General features: G+C 43.1%; 1 protein-coding gene across 2 annotated transcripts in view; it reads right to left on the minus strand.

Annotated features, from left to right (window-relative positions):
• Window positions 1-22,649, minus strand: part of ADGRB1 (adhesion G protein-coupled receptor B1) — a 218,621-nt gene that overhangs the window by 116,093 nt on the left and 79,879 nt on the right. The window contains exons 6-10 of one of the 2 annotated variants that reach the window (XM_088149282.1): window positions 21,999-22,174; window positions 18,958-19,122; window positions 11,908-12,009; window positions 7,943-8,049; window positions 5,614-5,808 (exon numbers count right to left, since the gene is read on the minus strand). In XM_088149282.1, coding sequence (XP_088005408.1) covers window positions 5,614-5,808; window positions 7,943-8,049; window positions 11,908-12,009; window positions 18,958-19,122; window positions 21,999-22,174 — 745 coding nt within the window. The remainder of the gene's footprint in view (window positions 1-5,613; window positions 5,809-7,942; window positions 8,050-11,907; window positions 12,010-18,957; window positions 19,123-21,998; window positions 22,175-22,649) is intronic. The other variant, XM_088149283.1, reaches the window with a different exon arrangement.

Genomic DNA, 22,649 nt, shown 5'->3' on the forward strand with positions numbered 1-22,649 from the left:
TGTCAATTTGTCACTTTTAACCTTCTGAAGCTGAGATTCCATCAAGAGCTTTTTTAGTGGCAAAGCATCTACTGATCAAGGCGTTAATGGGAATTGACTATCTAGGTGTGCACATCCGCTGATCAATACACCCCTTTCCGACTTCTTTACTGATGCTCTAATCTCTTGCTATCCATCCTGTTAGTCCTGGGAACAGGTGAGGGACTTGCTGATTGCTGATTTTTCAGTGCTGATCAACCTGAATCTCATCAAATTGTGCCATTTCAACCCCCATGCACTTGCTTGAAGAGGTATCTGCAGGATTGAAGGCTTTCATCAAAATGATGAATGCGTCATGCTGTCACGAGGCAAGCTCTACCCCTTGTGCAACTTCACAGCACATGTACAAAAGGGGACAAGCTTGGGTTATAGCAGTGCAACACTCCTTTTTTCATCACCTCACCCCATTCCTCTGTTTGCTTGTAGACATAGCTGCGAGTGAGCACATGGGTAAGAGACTGATAATTATATGTCCATTGTTTTAATTTATATGTTTGATTGTTTTTCCTGTTGTTTTTAATTGTTGCGAGCTGCCCAGAGTCACATATGTCAGATAGGTGGTTATACAAATTGGATAAATAGATAAATACCTAAATCAATCAGTAATGTGGCATTACTTCTCAACATTACAGTTGTGGCTCTTAGAGACAATGAAAATAATTTCTCACCACTGAATTGGGCTGCAGTGGGACTACTGTTGCATTCCAAATCATAAATGCACCCAGAGGCATCCTAGGATCCTATCAAAATTGTGTATTACGGACTGAGTTCACACAGTTATTGGATTATCCCACGGGGTTGCACAATATCCCGAGCTTTAAAGAACTGGTTAAGTTTAAAGCTAACCAAGTTTAGCATGTTCTGTATGCTGTCACTCTACCTCATTTGCATACCCCTGCTGTCAGGATCTACGCAAACCAGATTCTTCGATTGCTTTATATGTTTTAATTACTAATTATACTTTTGCTTTAATTGCTAAACATAGATTAATAGAGTAGTGCTGGGAATGTTATTCTAACCGTTTGCTTGACCTGCCATAAGGGGGAGAAGGAGGAGGCCAGGTGTTGTTATCTCTATCTTCAGCCAGACATCCAAGGCCAGGACGTGTGAGAACTGGTGGAAGGCGCGAAGAGCTGCAAGTGGGAATAGAAACCTAGAAGGGGGGGAAGTTGGGCTTAAAAAGACAAGGCTTTGCTATGTTGAGGCAGACTCAACAAACTATGATGCTGTGCGCTTCTCCTAAAATAAAGAAATCTGTAATGGAACTTTTTGGTCTCCAGAGGATTTACTGAACTTTGGGATTGAGTGTGCAGACTCTGACATTTTGTTGAGTCTCCCCCCCACTTTACGAGGGATTTACCGGGAAAACACCACCGTGGAGAAATCCCTCGAAAAGCCGACCGCGGCTGCGGGAATGGAGGAGGAATGCCCCGAGACCGGGGCTGTAGGTGGATCCGCGGGGGAGGAATCCCTGACCGGCACCTACCCGTCTCTCCCGGCGCCACGGAAGCCTGACCGGCGCAAAACTAAGTTGTGGACCATGGAAGAGGTGACGGGGGAAATGTAATTTCTAGACATGGAGCCTGATAAGCGCTGGGCCCTGACGACAGGAAGAGCTGAATCCACCCGGAGGGGGACCCTAGAAGATTGCGTGCAGATCCTGCAATCGGAAAACGCCATGATGAGGAGGGAGCTGATGAGGATGAGCGAGCTCGTCCGTCGTTCAGGTCTGTACCAAAGCCCGGGCGCAGAGGGGGGGGCCGAAGAAGGAGGGCTAGAGGATTCGCTGATAGCCCCACCAACCACACCTGCCACCCCCCCAGCTCAGGCAACACCGGGTCCTCCGGCAGGCCCAGTCCCGCCACCTGTGGCCGTGCCGATGTTACCTCGGAGGGTGGCCCCAATCCAAGCCCAGCAAGAGGCCCTCTTAAAGCGCTGGGGTTTGACCGAAAAATTTAGCGGGGACCCGAAGGAAGTACCTAACTTCATGGCGCAGACCACCATATGCATGGAGCAAACGGGGCATCTTTTCGCCTCCGACCGGGAGCGCGTACTCTACATCTGCAGAGCGTTCACCGGCAAGGCGGGAGAATGGCTGATCCAGCTCCGAGCGGCACAAGCGCCGGAACTGAACCACCTGGGGGGGTTCCTAACCGCCCTTCGCAGGAGATTTGAGGACCCCGGGGTCGTCACCCGCGCCCGGGCGCAACTGAGCACAATGCGTCAGGGAACACGTAGCCTCGGCGAGTACGCCCTGGAGTTTCGCGGCGTTGCGGGGCTTTATACAACCAGCTAAATCGAACATGGCAGCTCCCGTGTTATTTAGGGAAAAGAAAGATGGAAGCTTGAGGCTCTGCACGGATTACAGGGGCCTCAATGCAATCTGCAAAGAAAATAAATATCCCCTCCCGTTAATGAAGGATCTGCTTGCTCAACTTTCAAAAGGAAAGATATTTACTAAATTGGACTTAAGGGAGGCATATTTCAGAGTAAGAATTCGCAAAGGGGACGAACATTTCACGGCTTTTTCAACTCCTTTTGGCTGCTATGAATACAAGGTCCTCCCGTTCGGCCTTTCGGGAGCGCCCGGGATATTTATGCAACTAATTAATGAAGTGCTACATGAGCATTTATATCAAGGAGTGCTGGTTTACTTAGATGACATCTTGATCTACTCTGACAACCTAAAAGACCATGTAAAATTGGTGAGGACTGTTCTGAAAAAATTGTTGAAAGCTCAATTATATGCCAAACTGTCAAAATGTGAGTTTCATAAAAAACAAGTAGACTACCTGGGGTATCGCATTTCTAAGGCAGGAATTGAAATGGACCCTGCTAAAGTAAAAGATGTTTTGGGTTGGGAACCACCTAAAACTAGAAGGCAATTGCAAAGTTTCTTAGGCTTTGCCAATTTTTATCGCCAATTCATTCCAAACTTTGCACAAGTGGCTTTGCCATTAACAGATCTACTAAAAACAAAAGGCAAAGTGATGGCTAAAGCTCAAAAACCCGGGGCCCCGATAACATGGACAGAAGAGTGCCAAAGAGCTTTTGAGGCTCTGAAAACTTTATTTACAGCAGAGCCAATTTTGAAACACCCAGACCCTGACAAGCCTTTTATAATACAGGCCGATGCCTCAGACGTAGCAATTGGGGCTGTGTTACTTCAAAAAGATGAAGAGGGTGCACTCAAACCCTGTGCTTATATTTCTCGCAAATTCACTGAGACAGAAAGGAGGGAAAAACTTTTTAGCTGATGCGTTGTCAAGATTGCCTCGGCATAACAGCCAAAGAGAACAGGTGGTAGCCCCCGTAATCCTTAAAGCACCACCTCAACTAGAACCTGGCTCAGTAGCTCTAACCAGGTCTCAGACAAAACTCCAGAAACAAAAACCTACCACCGACTTACTCCAAAACATAAATGCTGCTTTGGATTCAGATAAATGGTTCCAGAATAATAAAAATATTTTAACCCATGAGGACCAAGCTTGGTGGATGGGAGACAAGCTTTATGTGCCACTTTCATTTCGTAAACAAATTCTAGAAAGGGGACATGATGACAAGTCTTCAGGCCATTTTGGATTTATAAAAACCTTACACCTTCTGCGCAGGCAATTTTGGTGGCCGACAATGAGAAAAGACATTTCTGACTATGTTTCTACATGCCCTGTGTGTGCAATGTCAAAAAAGAGAGGGGGAAAACCTCTTGGCCTTCTTCAATCTGTATCATCTCCAAAAAAACCTTGGGAAGAAATTTCCATGGACTTTATTGTAGACCTACCTCTGAGTAATCACAACACAGTGATTTGGGTTGTGACGGACCCATTTCCTAAACAAGCACATTTTATTCCATGTTCATCAATTCCGACTGCTAAAAAATTAGCTAAACTGTTCATTGCACACATTTACCGCCTCCATGGCGCCCCCAAGAGGGTGATTTCAGATCGCGGCCCACAGTTCACCTCTAAATTTTGGAAGGAATTTCTTACATTACTTGGATCTAATCAAGCTTTGAGTTCCAGTTTTCATCCGGAGATTGACGGATCTACGGAGAAAATTAACTCTTTATTGGAACAATATTTAAGATGTTTTACAAATCATCAGCAAGATGATTGGTCTGAGCTCCTTCCTTTTGCTGAAGTAGCTTACAACAACACAGTGCATCAAAGCACTGGTTTTACACCATACAAAATAGCATCTGGCCAGGACTTTCCACCTTTCCCAGAATTGCCTCTTAAAAACCTGCCTGAACTCTCAGCAGACCAATGGATAAATAACATTATAACTTTATGGCCACTAATTGTGAAATCTCTGGAAAGAGCAAAAAGCCAGCATAAAAAATTCGCCGATAGAAAACGTACTGCAAACCCACCTTGGAAGGTAGGCGACCTAGTCTGGCTTTCTACAAAGAACTTAAAATCTTCCCAACCATCCAAAAAACTTGCTCCAAAATATGTGGGACCTTTCCCAATTCAGAAAGTTATAAACCCTGTGGCATTTAAATTAACTTTGCCAAAACATTATAGAAATATTCATCCTGTTTTTCATGCAAATTTGTTGAAAGCATTCAAACCCTCTGAGACATGGCATCCTGATCCGTCTCCACCAACACCTGTCATGATTGAAGGACAAAGTCACTTTGAAGTACAAGACGTTTTGGACTCTAGAAGACATAAAGGCAAACTCCAGTACCTGATTCAGTGGAAGCATTTTCCCAAGACCCATCATGAATGGGTGGACAGTATTAATGTTAAAGCAACTAAGCTGCTTCTTCGTTTTCACTCACAGTACCCTGACAAGCCTAAGTAGACATTTTAATGTTCATTCTTGTATTTCTATTTTCTTTTTCAGATTTTCTTCCGAATGTAGGCACATTCGTTCTGTTGGAGGGCGGCATGTCAGGATCTACGCAAACCAGATTCTTCGATTGCTTTATATGTTTTAATTACTAATTATACTTTTGCTTTAATTGCTAAACATAGATTAATAGAGTAGTGCTGGGAATGTTATTCTAACCGTTTGCTTGACCTGCCATAAGGGGGGGAAGGAGGAGGCCAGGTGTTGTTATCTCTATCTTCAGCCAGACATCCAAGGCCAGGACGTGTGAGAACTGGTGGAAGGCGCGAAGAGCTGCAAGTGGGAATAGAAACCTAGAAGGGGGGGAAGTTGGGCTTAAAAAGACAAGGCTTTGCTATGTTGAGGCAGACTCAACAAACTATGATGCTGTGCGCTTCTCCTAAAATAAAGAAATCTGTAATGGAACTTTTTGGTCTCCAGAGGATTTACTGAACTTTGGGATTGAGTGTGCAGACTCTGACACCTGCACCCCTGCCCTTTAGTCAGTTGTGAATGAACTTCAAACAGTGCAAACGCCTGCAAAACTACAACATTGCAAAAGAAAAGAAAAAGAAATGATGAAAGAGCTCTACTGCAGCCACTCTGGATGAAAGACTAAATTCAGAACTCCCAGATAATTCCATGGATTTAAAAAAAAAATGGAAGCATTTCTAATCTAAGCATTAGTCCTTTACCCCCATATCAACAAACAGTTGGGATTCCTATTTGTAAACTCACCTGTATGTCACTAGGAGTGGGATTATAATACGCCCTGCGGAAAATCTCGGTCATATTCCTGAGTACATCAAAGGTTGACAACAGATCTCCACTGTAGCTTGTTCCATCCTGAGAGATCTCCACCAGATTTTTCAATACTTCTGACACCCCTTCTCCTACTAGCCCCCTCTGAGCTTTTGAAAGATGTTCCCTTGTCTGGCAAGTCCAAAAAAAAGAACGAATGTTATTTTATTATATTTCTTTTTTTATCCCATACCATGTTTCCTACAACAGCCCAGAGGCACTAATGCAGCATCTCAAACATGAACTGGAATAAAACACTTGCATACAATTGTTTCAAAGACCTGCATAATCTAGTTCATTAAAACTTTCTCCTAAGGGAGATAAAAGCCACATCTCACCCTTAGGAAATAGCTTCTGGAATTCTTCCGTAGAAGAAATGTAGAAAATTCAGATGTGGGGCAAGCCCAAATTACTGGCTATTTTTAAGCAAAGATTTCTGGACCACTCAAGGTGGCCAGTCAAGTCATCTGCATTGAAATGAATAAGATTTAGGGCTTGAGTGAGCTAGTCTGATGATTTACAGTTCCTGTAATGCTATTGGAATGGCCACGTTTATTTGTTTTTGCATTATTGTTCAGCCAATCAAAACTTCTCTTCCTGGCCAACCAGAACTGTCTCGTCTAATCCCTTAGTTTCATGCCAAAACACCAGAAAACTTTGAAAAAAAGGGACATTTTGGGTGATAAGCCCATTAGTCTGTATATTGTGGATTTGTTTTTAATTCCCAATTTCTTACGGGGAGCTTAAAGAAAGCATGAATGAGGTGTTCCTTCCATGACAACTGTGGTAGCCAGTGACTAAAATTGCAAGTTCCGTATGAGCAAGAATCCTTATGATTGTAATAACAAGTGCAAAAGAATACTCAGGGGTATGGAAGTCCACAACAACATCATGTGATCAGCAGGGACTCAATTCACTTGAAAGTTAAAATTGCATCCTTCATCAGGAAGACCCTATTGCTTCTTTGGGAAATTGGCTTCATTGTCATCAACAAGTTCTTCCTAATGTCTAGATGAAATCTCTCTCTTTTTCCCCACCCTATTTTTGCTGGCTGACAGAGATCACCTTGAGCTATTAAGCTCAAAATGAAACTGAATGGTGTAACCTCCAGTGATTAAGGTCATACAGCCCTTCCCGCAACAGATAACCCCTGTGTGATGGCTTCTCAAATGCACCTTCTGTATCTGCCCTGCATTATTACAGCAGCCCTGCAGAAAACAACAGAGCCATGAGATCTTAATGGAGCAGAAAACAAATCCTCTAGAGGTAAAATCTTAGAAATTGCAAAATATGGACTGTATTTTCTGAAGATATTCTCTCATCGTCACGGACCAACCTTAAGTACTGGGAACCTTATCTTCTGAAGAAAATAGATGATTTTTACTAGGTAGACCCAAATAGTTGGCACATGGTTTAAATGTGCATCATGCTTCCCATTGAAGAGTTTGGGGAGAAGTAAATGTTCACTGTGGATCTGAATCATGATTTGGAATCTTGGGCAATTTAAATATGGCCACTCAGCTAGGGGTGGACTGGTTTGGAACCTGAGATCCCATATCCTTCTCTTGTGCTATATGGACTATGGTCCATAAGAGTTTTAAAAGCTTACCTCCACTAGATTCTGGATATTGCATCCTTTCTATTTCATCTGTTCTTCTTCTTTCCTCTTAGGTTAAAGATGGGTAATCTACATTTTACAAACTATATAGAGTCCCAGTACTCATTTTTGCACCTCTTCTCTTCAGAAATCTTGCTGTCAAATTTCAGAAGCAATCCTCTTGTAATGGTATGTGGAAATGACCTTGGGAGACGGGGGGAAGAGCCGCAGCCAGGGCAATGGATGGATAAGCAGTGACTTTGCCTGCAGAAGGAATTGGGGCTTGGCAAACATCTCAGAAGGGACCCTCCCTAGTTTCATGGGCTGTAAAGACGATGGGGGGAAAGTACACTTTTAGACTTGCAAGATTCTGTTAATGTAACCTTCCAATGAAGTAGAACTAGTTCTTCTGGGCGTGCTTCTTGTGTGGACCACCTCACAAGGCTGATACCTCTTGGGGCATATAACATCACCCTCCGTGACCTGCTAGCTATACTAAGTTTCTGCACTGGAGCAGCTTGGTATAAATACTATGATTCTGTCGGTGCCTGAGGAACAGGACAATGATTTGTGTCTCTAGCGTGGGCTACATCTCTAGTTCCCAGCTTCAGTGACTCAAATAGGAAAGGACCTATTTCACATCTCACTTTCAGGGCCAGTACCGCTCACCATCATCTGGATATTCCTGTAGTCTATGGAAACACACTTGACGTATGTTGGAAGTGTCCAATACGCGATACCGTCTTCGTCCAGCAAGCACCGCCGTAAGATCAATCCTGATCAGAAAAGATACCATTAAAACCATTAAAGCCAGCTGGCTCCTGGCAGAACAGCCTTCTTCTCAAACTCAACCCCAGTGATCAAAGGCCCATCCTGATGTGGTTTGCAGTACACGTTCATGTCTTTATGAGCCCAAGGACTCATTCTTTTATATCCAAGAAGGCTTGGGATTTATATTTCTTTAACACAAGATAGTTGAGGAGGAGGAGAAGTAATTAAAGGGTATCACTAGGATCAAAGAGACCCAGGTTCAAATACTCACTCAGTCATGAAACTTTGTGAATCACTTTGAACTGGACACTGGGTTTTGCTCTAAATTATCTTAGATAAAATAGGAATGAGTGTAGAGAACCAGAGATATTATTTTGGATAAGGAATGCAGCATTTTGCAAAATATGCATTAAGCCCAGGAAAGATTTCAGGGTTGATGTCAGGTAGACCAGATCAGAAAACAGATTCCACAAGAAATTCTAGAACTTGACTTTATTGATATAGGTCATTGGTTCTTAAACTGTCTCGAATAATACCACCACCCCCCCCAAAAAAAACCCAGATTCTGTTGTTTTACCCAAGCATCTCAGCAGTGGCACTCCCAAACTGGATCCTCAGCTCACAAACAAGCAATTACAAATTACTCCATTACCCCCAATAGGCACCCAATTTACCCCTTCGGGGTAATCACCTCCCCAGTTTAAAAACCACTGATATGGGCTGTAGTAACAGAATCTTGAAAGCCAGACAACGTTTTCCCTCCCTCTTATTACAAAGAGAGTTAAGACAAGTCAGTTTAAATTTCTTTCTAACATTCTCTTTTTTCCAACAGAAGAGAAACGTGTAGCTCAGGGTTGAACTGTGGAGTCCTTGGTGCTCTCTGAGCTTGGTTGTTGACTAGGTAAATGATGTGACCTAGTTGGGTAATGAAATGTCTGCAAGCAGGCAGCCAAGCTCAGAGAGCACCAAGGACTCCACAATTCTCTTTCTGTCCTGGGTTTAATGCAGTGTTTCTCAACCTCAGCAACTTTCAGAAGTGTGGACTTCAACTCCAAGATTTCCCCAGCCACTGGCTGGGGAAGTCTGGGAGTTGAAGTCCACACTTCTGAAAGTTGCTGAGGTTGAGAAACACTGGTTTAATGTATGTTTTGCTAACTGCCACATTCCTTCTCCAAGGTCATCTCAGTGGATCTCTACAATGAGCTCCAGGCTCAGAAATAATATATTTAGGATGCTACAGATCTTCGAATGCTCTTTCGGCAACAGACCGGCATAGATGTTTTCTTTTAGAATCTGAAACAGATTGAGCTGTATCTTGTTCAAGTACAACTACAGTTTCCCAATTGAGTGACCTCCATATGAGGCTGCAATCACCATCACTCCCAACCGACACAAATTGTAATCCAATTCTCCAGTGTAGGGAAGACTGCTCTAAGAGAACAGTATTTTATTTGGATTCATGCATGCTTGCTGTTTTGTTTCTGAATAGGGCGATGGGCAAATTCAGCTTCTTTAGGCATAAAAAGAGAGTATGAAACTTAAAAGAGAGATGCTTGTCCTATGGGACTCAGAAACAAAGTGCAACCCTTTGCTTCTCCGTGGCCACTTGGGACACCCAGAGATTGGAAAATTCATATTAATGAAAAGTAGGAATGGCCGCCTTCATGGAAATGGGTGATCAGCACCTTGAATCAAAATTCATCAGTCTGCCAAGATCTGTTGCTCACTGTTTTCTATTGCTTTTGCCTCTCCATATTTAGAACCTTTTAATGCTTTGAAAGCCTGTCCTCCAGATGTCTTTGATACTATAGGAAATATAGTATGTACCGGGATTTATTAGTTAAAGCAATGATTTTGGAGGGGGGCAGTCAGTGTTAAATGCAATCTCTTGAACCTGCTCTTGATATAGGAGTGGACAGATGTTCTATCCATCAAGAACTCCGGAAGCCAGTTTTTATTGGTTTCCTAGCTAGGCTTCTAGTTCAGATCCACCAAGCATTTTGTCTTCAGATGTCTTCAGCTTTTGTAAACCAGCTGCTGTTTTAGCAACTCTTCCCAATAATACTTCTAGAGAAACACAGACTGTACCATTCTGACATCAGGGTGCCCAACTCTAGCCTTGACTTCTGCTTAAACCACAGAAGTCAAAAATATACACTCATTTTGATTTTCAGTGGAACAAAGCTTCTACATCAAATGGATATTTGGGTGATTTGGATTCCAAGAGAAACCCCTAACTGGTAAATTACTCCATCCATTTTGATAAATGCAGGAGGTCAGTAATAGAGTTTGGCTTTTATTGAGCGAGGCTCAAAATGTTAGTGATATTAGCCCAGCTTGTTGACTCCTGTATAAATCAAGAACAAATGACTTTCTGGCTTTTTATTCGGCCTTGTGAAGTGCAAACAAACCTTCTTCTTATTAAGGGGGTTAGCAGTCATTTCAGCATGGGTTAAGTACTGTCTCTCTCACATCCCTACGCCTATGTGAACAGACACACAATTCTTCCCTTGGGCTTCATCTCCTGAATGTTATTTGCTTAAAGCAAATATTGACTATTACCTCTGTCACAGTTGGCCTAAGAAACTGTTGGCCCATGTCTTGATTAAGTATGGGGGTGGGGGTGGGAGTGAGGATGGGATTTGATCATTTCACATTTTCATGCTAAAAAAATAAAATAAATAAAATAAAATAAAATAGGCTCTGAGCCACTTGCAAATGGAAATTGTGTTACTCTTCTTAATGTATATTCCTCTCCATTTTCCACTACAGTTTTTCAGGTCAAAGTGGTACGTAAAATGTGCATTTTAGCAGAAAGTATACATATTAAACAACCCAAGAAAATGCATACAGAAAATTAATGATACTGTTTCCTTACATGGATTAAGAAAAATGAGATAAAATATGTGAATTAGCAGAAATGTGCTGGGTTAGGAAGTCAAATAAGTATGCGGTATCGTATGAGTTATGTACTTGGTCCCCAATGTAGCATGTCTCATCTTAATATAGTTACTTATTTCAACATTATTATTTTTGGGGGGGGGGATGTTCTTAGCCACCAGAGTAGCTTGGTGAGTGGGCAGCCATTTAAACTGAGTGAACGAATGAATGTATACTAATGTGTGCGCATTTCTAAAAATCCTTAGTTGAAATCAGAAGTCCCAGTGAGAAAATATCCTGAAAGATATCAGAATTGGCATTTCTCCCAGAACCATAATTAGGAAGCCGGAGTTATTTGGATGAAAGGTAAGAAGTTCCTGGGCCTAGATTGGGCACCAGATCTCAACTAGCCTTAGTCCCTATTACCTGCAGCCCCTTATAGAGGGGTAAGAATTAACAGAGAACCAGAGTTTCCCAGAGCAAAGGTGGCAGTTACGTCAACAGCTAAGAGCTATTTACCTTGAAGGCTGAAAGGCACAAGGCTAACGTTGCATTAAACCATGGCAAAGGGGGAAGAAAACGGAAGTCCCAGAATTAAACTACAGGGAGTAAAAGGAAGGACTACACTTTTGTGTGGACAGAGCAGGCTTCCTCCTATGCTATAAAAAGCCTTATCTAGTCATGTTGCGTCATGGTTCTGAGAGTCTACAACTGAGTTTGGGCCCCAAGCGATGTTGACTCCAATGTCTGGGAACTTCTGCTGAGTTCTAACCATGGTCTGATGCAAGGAAAGGCTCTGGCCCAACTGGGTTGCAAAGATCCACCAATGACCCTCCCTGAGAATGCCTGCTGTTCTTTAAAAATGAAAAGTCTGAAATCTGATCGCTTCATTCCAGGTGACCTTGACCCAGGGATATGTGAGAGGTCATTCAGAGCTGATCTCGGCTTCGGAAGCTGGAAATGGGCCGATCACTATGTCTTACCTGTGGCATTACGGGGACATCGGACAGCTGCTGCCCCTCCAGCTGGAGTCTCCTTCCAAATCACGGAGGCCAAGTTATCTTCATCACAGATTTCTTGGGGTTCTATCAAGAAAGAAGATACTGGAAGCTTTAAAAAAGGAAGAAAGGAATGGGAAAGAGAGCAGCAGGAGAAACGAAAGAGCAGGCACATAGTAAGTACAGGGGACCAGAACAGAGATGCACATTAAATGGATCTCTTTAAAAAAAGGACAGGACACAGCAACGAGGGTGCGTAAGACAGTCGTTCTTGGAGAACCTGTGGGAAATAGATTTGGCTTGTATTTAATTCATAGAATTCATGGTTGCTTCTGACTGAGCACTTTGCAAAGTACACGTTCCCCGTGGGGTGCCTTCAGGCAAATAGGAGGACCACACTAAGTTCATGCTCTTTTTTCTCAGCAACTAGTAGTAGGAAACAAAAGGTCTGATTCTGAAATCATGTACTACCTCTTACTATGACTAGTACCAATGATCATTTTTTTCTGATTCATAGCTCCCTGCCCTGGGGAGAAAAAAAATGCAGAGGTGTCCCGGGGGGGGGGGGGGATCAACTTGAGATGCCCATGACCATGCAATGAAGACCCACCTGCAAGAAAAAAAGAGAGGGGGCTTTGACTGCATGGTCACAGCTATCATCTTGACTTTTTTGACCCCTCCCTCCCTCCAAAGATGCCCCTGCACTGCATAAATGAATCCCCTAGGGGGAAATTGCTTTCAAAAATGCATACCCTGGACAAAAATGCCTATGTTTTCTTGTGCTTGGTTGAAAAAAAATGCCTGCTCTGACAGAATGGGACCACCAAACCCCTTCTACTTACATCATTTTAAGATGGTCAGCAGAAACAGAAACCAAAACCAGTATGAATACTATGGCTACATGTTCAGGGGCCCATCTGCTGCTTTCTAAATGTCTTGGTAGCAAATGCCTTGAGCTGTTCCTGTGTGAAAATCAACAGATTTCATACCCAGTTTTTGTGCTTCCCCGAGATATCTCTTTGGCCATTCTGGGTGAGGGAACCTCAGCTGGTTGGACCTCAGCTCCAATCCTATAGGAATTGGGGGGGGGGGGGGATTATGGGAAAGGAAACATTAGTTGGTTGGACCTTGGATCCAAGACCAGGTCCAACCAATTACTACAGTGCTCCCTCCCCCACCGCAGACAAACCAGGTATAAAATTTGCTGATTTTTACACACAGGAGCAATATAACATGTTATAGACATAAATGCATTCATGAAAATGCCCATAAATATTCTATACTTCTGAGAAAGGAGAGAGAGTTTGGAGCATATGAGTTTGAAGAATGAATCCCACTCCTGCCTCAGTAATACAACCCTTTATGTGTTGAAGTTATTTATGAGACATAAACCAGTGGAAGCTGTCACAGGAGTATTAAAGCTATTTCTCAGCTCTGAGCATGGAGATAGGACGGAGCACAGATTTTGCAGCTTCCAATCACATTTCCTATTTTACTGAGCATGTAAAACAACTTGTAAACAGAGTGGGCACATACATGGCCCAGAGAGAATAGAACAGTGTTCTCCCATGCTGGCTGGGGAATTCTGGGAGTTGAAGTCCACACATCTTAAAGTTGCTGAGGTTGAGAAACCCTGCCTTATTTGATACCTTAAAAATGTGGGCATCCAGTTGAAGCCCAGATGTTACCTAAATGATGCCATGGAGCACCCAGTGTCATCTGGCCACCACCTCTCTCATCCCACTAATGACCATGACTCCAAATGTGTTGGATAAATCCCCATCTACTCTGGCCAGACTGAGGTCCTCAAAGAAGATAGCAAGAAAGAGATATTCACAAGGACAGGACAAAGCCAATCTCTACTCTGACAGAACAAAGCAAAGGACCTTGGAGAATTTATTCAATGTAAGAAGCTACAGGCCAGGTTAACTCAATATAATCCATCTACAAAACCCGCCCCCCCCCTTTAAAAAAAAACACAACTACATTTGGGATAGAGGATTCAGAATAGAAGCTGGAATCCATAAAGGTCTTACTGAGATTGGTGGTTTTTTCTAGCATTTGAGTAGAAGCAGTATCTTCACGCACAAGGCTCAAATCAACATGGAAGCATATAACCTACATTGACCAGAATGGCTGTTTGCAATATGAAGGCCTCACTTGGACATTAGCCACTATCAGCCACTGACTGAAGTGGCAAGAGACATGCTCATGGATTATTATTGTTTTCTTTTAAAGAGTCCTCCTTGGATTTTGATCTGAGAAACCAAATCCTATCAAAGCTTAAGGAAGATGAAAAAGTTATCAAGGTCAAATGCAATCCCTTACTACCTTATGCAATATGAATTTTTTTCTTCTACGTTCCTTTTAATCCTTTCAAAACAAGGCCCAAATTAATACTTGTCCCACCAAAGCAGGCAGAAGAACAGTGTGCATTTCTAAGATTTGTGCATCTTGACAAAAAGGACCACCCTGCTCTTAGCAGTCCATAGTGCTATCAGCCATCAAGAAAGGGAAATCTCTCCATATTCTGGAATCCTGGTATAGATTCAGAGAAGGCCTTGTCCCTGTCTTCTTTTGGACTAAACCAAGAGAACAAGATATAAAGCTCCCTTTTTCTAAAACGACACGTTTAGGACACGTGGTACATGAAGCATAAGAGATTTTCCATTTTTGATGGATTCCAGCCTTCTCCAAGATGGTCTGCATTGCAGATCTCTTCACCTACATATAGCAGCTGGAGTTAATGGGAGGCACCTCCAACATCGCTGGAAAAGATCAAGGTGGGATAAGCCAGTATTCCTTTTGTTCTTGGCCCAGGCATTCTGCAATCCAAAGACAATTAGAAAGCTGTTGTGTGAACACAAAATTAGGAGAAGGGTCATTCCTGGAAGGCCATCTGCTCCACCATCTGCCCTTCCTCTTTTATAGAGATGGAGGAACCACTCGTGGTTCTGTTTCCCTCTCTGATTTTTTTCCCATCCTGCACTGAACTCCGTTCCTGGTATCAAAGCTTGCCAGTCTCTATTAGGGATGGTTGTTAGAAGACACCTTGCAGTCATGGCTAAGCATATGGGAATGTTCTCTGGTTCTGGAGAAACTTTCACAATCTCTGTAATTTTTAAGAGGCTTTTGTAGAGAAACAACAACAACAAAGCACACTACATTGGGAGAATTAAACATCTAACCCCATTGTGTTAAATTCTTCTGGCTGATTTAAGTGCACAGATGATACTGGTGTTTGATATTCCTCCTCCCCTCTCCTTTCTAGGGCAAAAGACAATGAAATCATTTGCAGAGACCTGATGGCAAAATGCTGCTCTGGCAACAGCCGAGGCCATACAGTGGACACAGCCTTTGGTGGTAGACTGCTGAAGATAGACTAATTAGAGTTGATTAAATTACAGCAAGATGGGTGAAGGTGGGTGTTTTGTGGACCTGCAGAAAAACCTAGGTTTCCCCTCTTTGTCCCAGCACGTAAGAAAGTCAATTCAGAAAGCCTTTGATAATTAGGAATGTATTGTTCAGTGTAAATCTGAAATGTTCTACTGCTTGCCTTGCAGGGCAGATCCCTCCACGCTGATTATTTTTCTTCCAGATCTTTAACGAAACATTAGAATCATCAGTCAGTCAACCAATCCATTTTATTTATGGCCAAAAGGCCCAATTAAACATTAGAAGAAAAATTAACAGGCAAATTTAGGGGTATAGAAGATGAAAATACTTTGGGGGGGGAAATGAGAAGAGGTGGTTTGGTTTCTTAGATTTTTTTCCTATCTTTTAAGAACAAAAATGCCCCACACATTCAGCATAGTACAAGATAGTGCAAAAGCTGTTTCTTCTTTGTAGCACTTCCTGGATTGATCATTGACAAGGGAACTTTCCCTTTAAAAAAAAAAAGACAATGCTATCCACATTTCATTCCCATTAGTATTTGTCTTGAGAGCCAGTTTGGTGTAGTGGCTAAGGCAGTACTTCCCAAACCTGGGTAAATTACCCAAAATTGGGCAAAAGTGGTTTTTCTTTGGGTAATGACATACAAACCCATTCACAACAGGGACATTTAAATTGACTTAAAGATTGCCACATGTGCTAAAATATATTCGAAAATCTCCCAAAGTATTCCTATTAAGATGAAAACCAATGAAATTACCAATGGTAATTTGTTGGAATGACATAAAGATCATTCAATGATATTGTTTTTATAATAGAGGTAGTCCTCGAGTTATGACCATTCATTTGACGACAATTCAAAGTTACAACAGTGCTGAAGGAAGGGACTTACGCCCAGTCCTTGAAGTTCCAGTCATTGCAGAATCCCTGTGGTCACATGACCAAAGTCAGGTGCTTGGCAACCAGCTCACACTTATGACTGGTTGCAGCGTCCCACGGTCATGTAATCACCAATTGAAACTTTCCCTGCCAGCTTCCCACAAACAAAGTCAATGGGGAAGACAGTAGGAGAGGTTGCAGGTCACTTGGGTAAGTCTCCCCCACCCACCCCGGCCTTTCTTCGCTTGCTCATTCACACCACACCCTCCTTCCCTCCTTTGCTCACACGCACTCACCCACCAGCACCCTCCTTCCCCCCTGAGTTTTGGATAATGAAGGAAAAAGTTTGGGAAGCACTGGGTTAAGGCACCAGGCTAGGAACTGGGTGCCCGGGAGTTCTAGTCCCACCTTAGGCACGAAGCCATCTGAGTGGCCTTGGGCCAGTCACTCTCTCTCAGCCCTAGGAAGGAGGCAATGGCAACCCACTTCCGAAATCTTGCCAAGAAAACTGCAGGGACTAACCCAGGCAGTCGCCAGGAGTCAAAAACTGACTCGAAGGCACAATAAATAGTCTTTGTCCTACCATGGATCTTCTGAGAATTAAACCCTCAAATTTCCTCCCAGCATGAAACGTGCTGGATATTTTGGTATCCTTATTGGTAGTATTACTGGAGTAGCCCTCCAGGATCAGCTGATATCATCAGCATCAGGATCATCATAATCAAAATTGTACTTATGTGATTTGTCTATTTATGCAGGAAAGACAATCAAGTCAGCTGACACTACAATCAAGCTACACAAGTAAAAATAATAAAATGAAAAAGAACATAATTTAAAACCACCCTTCTCACACCAAGAGATTCCTGGCTGAAAATCATTTGTGCTCATCATGGCTTGGTCTTGTACTGAGAAGGCATTGATTGCCCTTGATGATGATCTTTGGTGGAGCTTAGAATGGTGTAGAGCATCCATCCTGGTCCTGCTTGATCTCTCATGGTGTCCTTCTGGGCTAGCTTAGGGGATGGGGAGCAGGAGGCACTGTTCTGCAGTGGTTCTCCTCCTTTCTCCAATGCAGCAGTGCAGACATTTTTTAGCATTTCTTATTACACCCACGTAACACCAGTGCTCAGAGCACTGCACTGGCTCTCAGTGAGCATCCAGCTGCAATCCAAAATGCTGGTTATTAAAGCCCTACTTGGCCTAAGGCCAGACAACTTGCAGCACTGCCTCTCTCCTTGTTTCTGGTTGCCCACCAGATCTAGCAAGAAGGTCATGTTCCAGCTCCCTTCCTTCAAACAAGGTCATCTTGTTGGACCCAGGTGTTGTGCCTTCTCTGTGGCAGTGTCTACTCTGTGGAACAGCTTCACCCGGGAAATCAGGATGACCCCAACGCAGTTCACCTTTTGCAAGGTGCTGAACACCTGGCTGTTTCCCAAAGCGTTTGGGCCAGGAGGTTAGGTAAGCTTTGCTAGTTAATTATGGTGTTTTTTTAAAAAAATTGGTTAGGATTATAGTTTTGCCCAGGTACATTTCTTTTTACACAGGCCTAGAACACCATTCATTTTGAAATAAAAAAAGATGCACCACATTTTTCAAAGCAATGCATGGATGGTTTTGACAAGGAACCTTAAACAATGTCTTTTCCAGATGCAAGCCATAGCAGGGATCTCAAAAAGTCATTGGCAATTAGAGAGAGAGAGAGAGAGAGAGAGAGAGAGAGAGAGAGAGAGAGAGATCAGTGTGGTGCAACCAGGACAGGTCTGGGTAGCTTCAAGGAAGAGGAATTTAATTTTTCTTCCCAGAAGACTCTAAAATGTATCAGTTGGAGGCTGGTGCCAAAAGGCTGACATTTAGAACCTAATGATTATTAGAAATTCAGCCTTCCCCCCCCCCCTACTTATCAGAACTGAGTGTTAAGTATTATTTTGCAACCCTCTATAATTGGGTTGCTCCACTTTTTGTCTATTTCAGCAATTCAGCTGAAGAGGAGCATCTTCCTCATTGACCCCTGAAGGTGGAAAGGGCTATTTGGGCCATAAAATCCACCCCCCAGCTCAGTAGAGGAGTCTAAATTGAAGCATCCCCACCAGATGGCTGGCCATCTGCTTGAACACACCCAATGAAGGGGAGGGGGCACCATCTCTCTAACTCATGGACTTGAGCTGCCGTTATTGCAAGAAATATTTTTCCTAATACTCATCCAGGTTCTACCTTATTGCAACTTCCACCTCCTGAACTCCAAAATGATCCAGAACTGTTAAATAATTGGGAGTTAAAAAAAAAAAACAACCTCAGAAATCACTAAGAACTTTTCCAGTCCATCCTTGTGCATGGACCTGACCATGGCTTTCCAACAGCTAGTCCTTGAGTGTAAATTCTTCCCCCACAACAGCTGGACTAATTAAGAGTGAGTTTGCACACCACAACCCTGTCACTTCTGTAACTCATGTTCCGCATTCAGAAATTAATCAGATTAATTTCTGAGAAGAGCTGAAATGGCACATGTGCAAATTTTTAATAATTAACCCAATCAAAGGAAGAACTTTTCAGGGAAGTGCTGCTGAATTTGTAATACGTCTCCTCATCTTGGTCTAAAGCAGTATTTATCAACCTTAGAGGCTTAAAGATGAATGGACTTCAACTCCCAGAACCCCCCCCCCCAGCATGGTGGCAGGGGAATTCTGGGAGTTGAAGTCCACACATCTAAATCCTGACATTATCCCCCATTGGAGACGGAATTATTGTCCTCGATAAGCCACTTACCTGGACACCTCCTTTCATTGCATTGCTTGTACTCCTCTTTGGGACCTTGGCATGGATCTCCTCCAAAGAAAGGACCATAGCAGACACGGTCACGTTTTTGGGTTCCACCTCCACAGGTGGTAGTACAGCTTCCCCAGGGACCCCAGACTTGCCATTTTCCATCCACTGTAGCAGAAGGACAAAAATTACAGAAATGTGTTGTAATATTCCCATGGAAGGAAGGGAGAAAGAACACCAGGCCTGCAATGCAATGCCTACAAGTTACAAGGGGCTCAAAGTCAAAATTCCTTTGAGTTGAGCTCAACTCTGGGGACTTCATGGACACATTCATGTCATGGTTTGACCCTAGCTTTTTTCAGGATGCTAGTTCAACTTTCCAGTCTAGCCTACAGCCCTGGTATTTCTTGGAGATCTCCCATCCAGGTTCTCACCAAGTGTGACCTGCTTAGCTTCTGAGCTCAAACAGCTATGTGCTGCCATCTAAGGGAAAAGGTTTGGTCCAAGTCTTCTTCTAAGATGATTTTTCTGGAATTAACAATATGTAAAGAGGAGGTCTTAACTTCTGTGCTTTGCCTAACATTGCATACCCTAAAATATAATACTCTGATGGGCTATGCATGTTGTACCTATTATATGTAAAGGGGAGGATAGAAGTCTCTAAGAAGAAATGGCCACATAAACCAAAAGTTGGTAACATGCAATAAAACAGGCTGCAAAGGTCTCTCACTACCTTGTGAGTAGTGAAAATCAGAAGAACGTTTTCATGAATGTCACAATGGTATAAGGGATGTAGGAGTAACCTTGAGGAGCTGCGACCAAGACAATAGTCAGATAAAAGAAATCTGAGTCCGGGGCAGAAATGTAATTTGAGAAAGCGTCTTAGGCTTGACCCTCCCTAGTTCTCTTGAAGATAAAGGGAGGGAGGGGGAGGCACATTCAGACTTGCAAGACTGATGTCAGCCCTGTGAGGTAGATCAGACCAGGAAACCAAAGTTATGAATGCTAATACGATTTTTATTATAAGTTTACAGTAACAGAATCTTGTAAGTCTGAATATGCTTCCCCCCCCCCCTTTATCTTCAAGAGAACTAGAGAAGGTCAAGCCTGAGACATTTTCTCAAACTACATTTCTGCCCCGGACGCAGATTTCTTTTACCTTACCCTTGTTGCTGTTCTTCCTCCAGCTCCTCAAGGTCATCCCTACATCCCATTACAAATGTAGAAGAAAAAATTCTCCAGCAATATCTCAGAGACATTGCTCAACATTTTGTGTGTGATTACTACTAATGTGTTGGCAATCTGGTTCCTGTTTTGCATACCCCACAATTCCCTGGAGCTGGTGCTATTTTCACAGTGTCTGTGCATGGGAAAAGGGTGGTGAATGCTGCAAAAACAGGTGGAGGAGATGTGGAAAGATTGCTGCAAGGCAACCTTATTTTTCCAGATGGGTGAGAAACAGAAAAAATCAGGAAGTTTTTCAGGAATACAGGGTCATCACTGAAGCTTCAGCTCGGGTCATGTTATATAGAGACTGGTGCTCTCTGTCCTGTTCCCAATCATTCCAGTTCTAATATGATGTTTTATAGAGATTTCCACAGAAAATGCTACTATGTAAAAAGCCACTACAATTTTTTTGGCAAGCAAACTACTGTTATCTGGGGCAGTGAGCAACCACTAAAACTCCCATTAACCTCATTGTGTACTAGGCACTCTTGTATCTTCTTAGGAGAAAATGATCATGGAAGTGCTTCATGAGATGAAGTTCTGAATCTATCATGATATAGCTCCCTGAGTGGGTTAGGAAGCTGAAATAGCTAATGTTGGTTACTTTCATTAGGGCTCACCCAACAGATAAACCAAAATGAAAATTGAATTGGACGGTTTGTGGTTGCATGCACTCTAGGAAACCCAGCCATTGTTTTAACAAGATGCTGAACTTAGATCTTACTCTATAACATGGTTTATGGGTTTGGTCATAACATGCTATGCAAGCACAGGAGTTGTGTGCAGTGAAACCATGTTTGGGTTTTATCATGTGTAAATCCAGGGATTCCTTTAAAGAGTCTTAAGCTTTGCTCCCTCATTGAATATCATTATCTCTACAGAATCATTGAAATCTCATCACTGGACAAGTTATTTGACATTCCTACAAGGTGAAAAACACATCTATGACCAGTCAAATTATTTTGGTGGCAACAAAATCTTAAACGACAACAGTAAACAGCACACTTCCTTACTCTTTCATGACACTCTGTATCAGCTTTTAAAAATTATTATTATTCTGCCTAATGGTAGAGGCAGGTCCCTAGGACATTTCTGTGGGTCCTGCACTCAAGCTGTAAAAGGAAATTGAATTGATAAAGACCACTATTACGTATATCAGTAGAAAGCAAGCTGAAGTACCCCTTGGTATGATATATTGTCCTAGGACAGGATCCCACCAAAACATCCCCTTTCACATAATACAACCGAGGCAGGCTCCACAGTAATGACCAAGCCTGTCCCTCTGAAAGTACAATGAATTGCACATACAAATGAAGGAGCATGGGATTTCTCCTTTTTCAGAACATATATTATGGGAAAGGGAGACGCCCAGAGTGATGTGTCTTCCTGTGGAATGTGTTCCCAAATTTGCTTTGGAATATGGTGTTGTTAATATAATTTAGACACCAGGTGGCACTGGACTTGGTTGGATCTGAGTGGGATGAAGAGTCTTCAAAGAATGCAGTCCTGTCTGTATTTGAAAGAGACAACAAAAATGAATTCTGGTTTCCTGATCATTGAGTCCTCTAACTCTTCTATGCAATAGGTCACCATCGCTATCTTTGTAGGTCTAACAAGAGCAGGAGGCTACCTGGCCTCATTGATAGAGCACACAGAAGTCTAATATGATAGTCACAGTGGCACATTTTGTGTAATCTCCACTGACACAATATCTGGCATCCATGAATGAACCTTCCATTCCACCCAACCCCATCCCTGGTCTTCCAAGGTCTGCTTGGCTGTGAATAAGCTTGGGACGTGTTCCTTATACAACACACCTGGACATTGCCTAAGGAAGCAATCTCGGGACTCCACCCAGTGCCCCTGGCATTCTGCTCCTCCGTATGACGGTCCGTTGCACTCCCTTGTCCGCTGCTGGGTGCCATTAGAACAGGAGGTGGAACAGGAGCTCCAGCTGGACCATGCGTTCCAGTTGCCATCCACTGAGTGGCCCAAAGGAAGAAAAGAAAGGAGACAGAATGTGAAAACCTCTTTTGCATGGGTGGTGTTGACATACTAGCATTCTGTTTCAATGGGACTGTGCCAGACACAAAGGTCCAAAATGCTCCAGGCACGAGCCATTCCATGGACTGGCAGCTTTGGGGTGGTCTGGGTCTGAATGGAAACACACACTTGTTTTGTTCCATTCATGGAACAGGGGCTTGGGGTGGTCTGTAAGTGAAGTGAAACACGCATGTGCTTTGTTCAATGCAATGAACAAAATGGGGCTGTTTTGTTCAGAGCAGAAGGAGTTGGTGGAAGTGGGGAAAAAACCAAGGGTGTCAGCAGGTGAGGGGAGGCAAGGGAGGGAGGAAGGGGAAGCACTGGAAAGACTGGAGGTTGGTGAAGCTGGGAGGGTATGCCAAGCTCCGACCTCAACTGTGGTGGCACCAGAGGGGAGAGAAGGAAGGAAGGAAGGAAGGAAGGAA

This window comes from Python bivittatus, unplaced genomic scaffold (assembly GCF_059951505.1).
Source record: "Python bivittatus isolate LINGU-HERP-01145 unplaced genomic scaffold, Pbiv_v1 ctg000590_np1212, whole genome shotgun sequence".
Lineage (NCBI taxonomy): Eukaryota > Metazoa > Chordata > Lepidosauria > Squamata > Pythonidae > Python > Python bivittatus.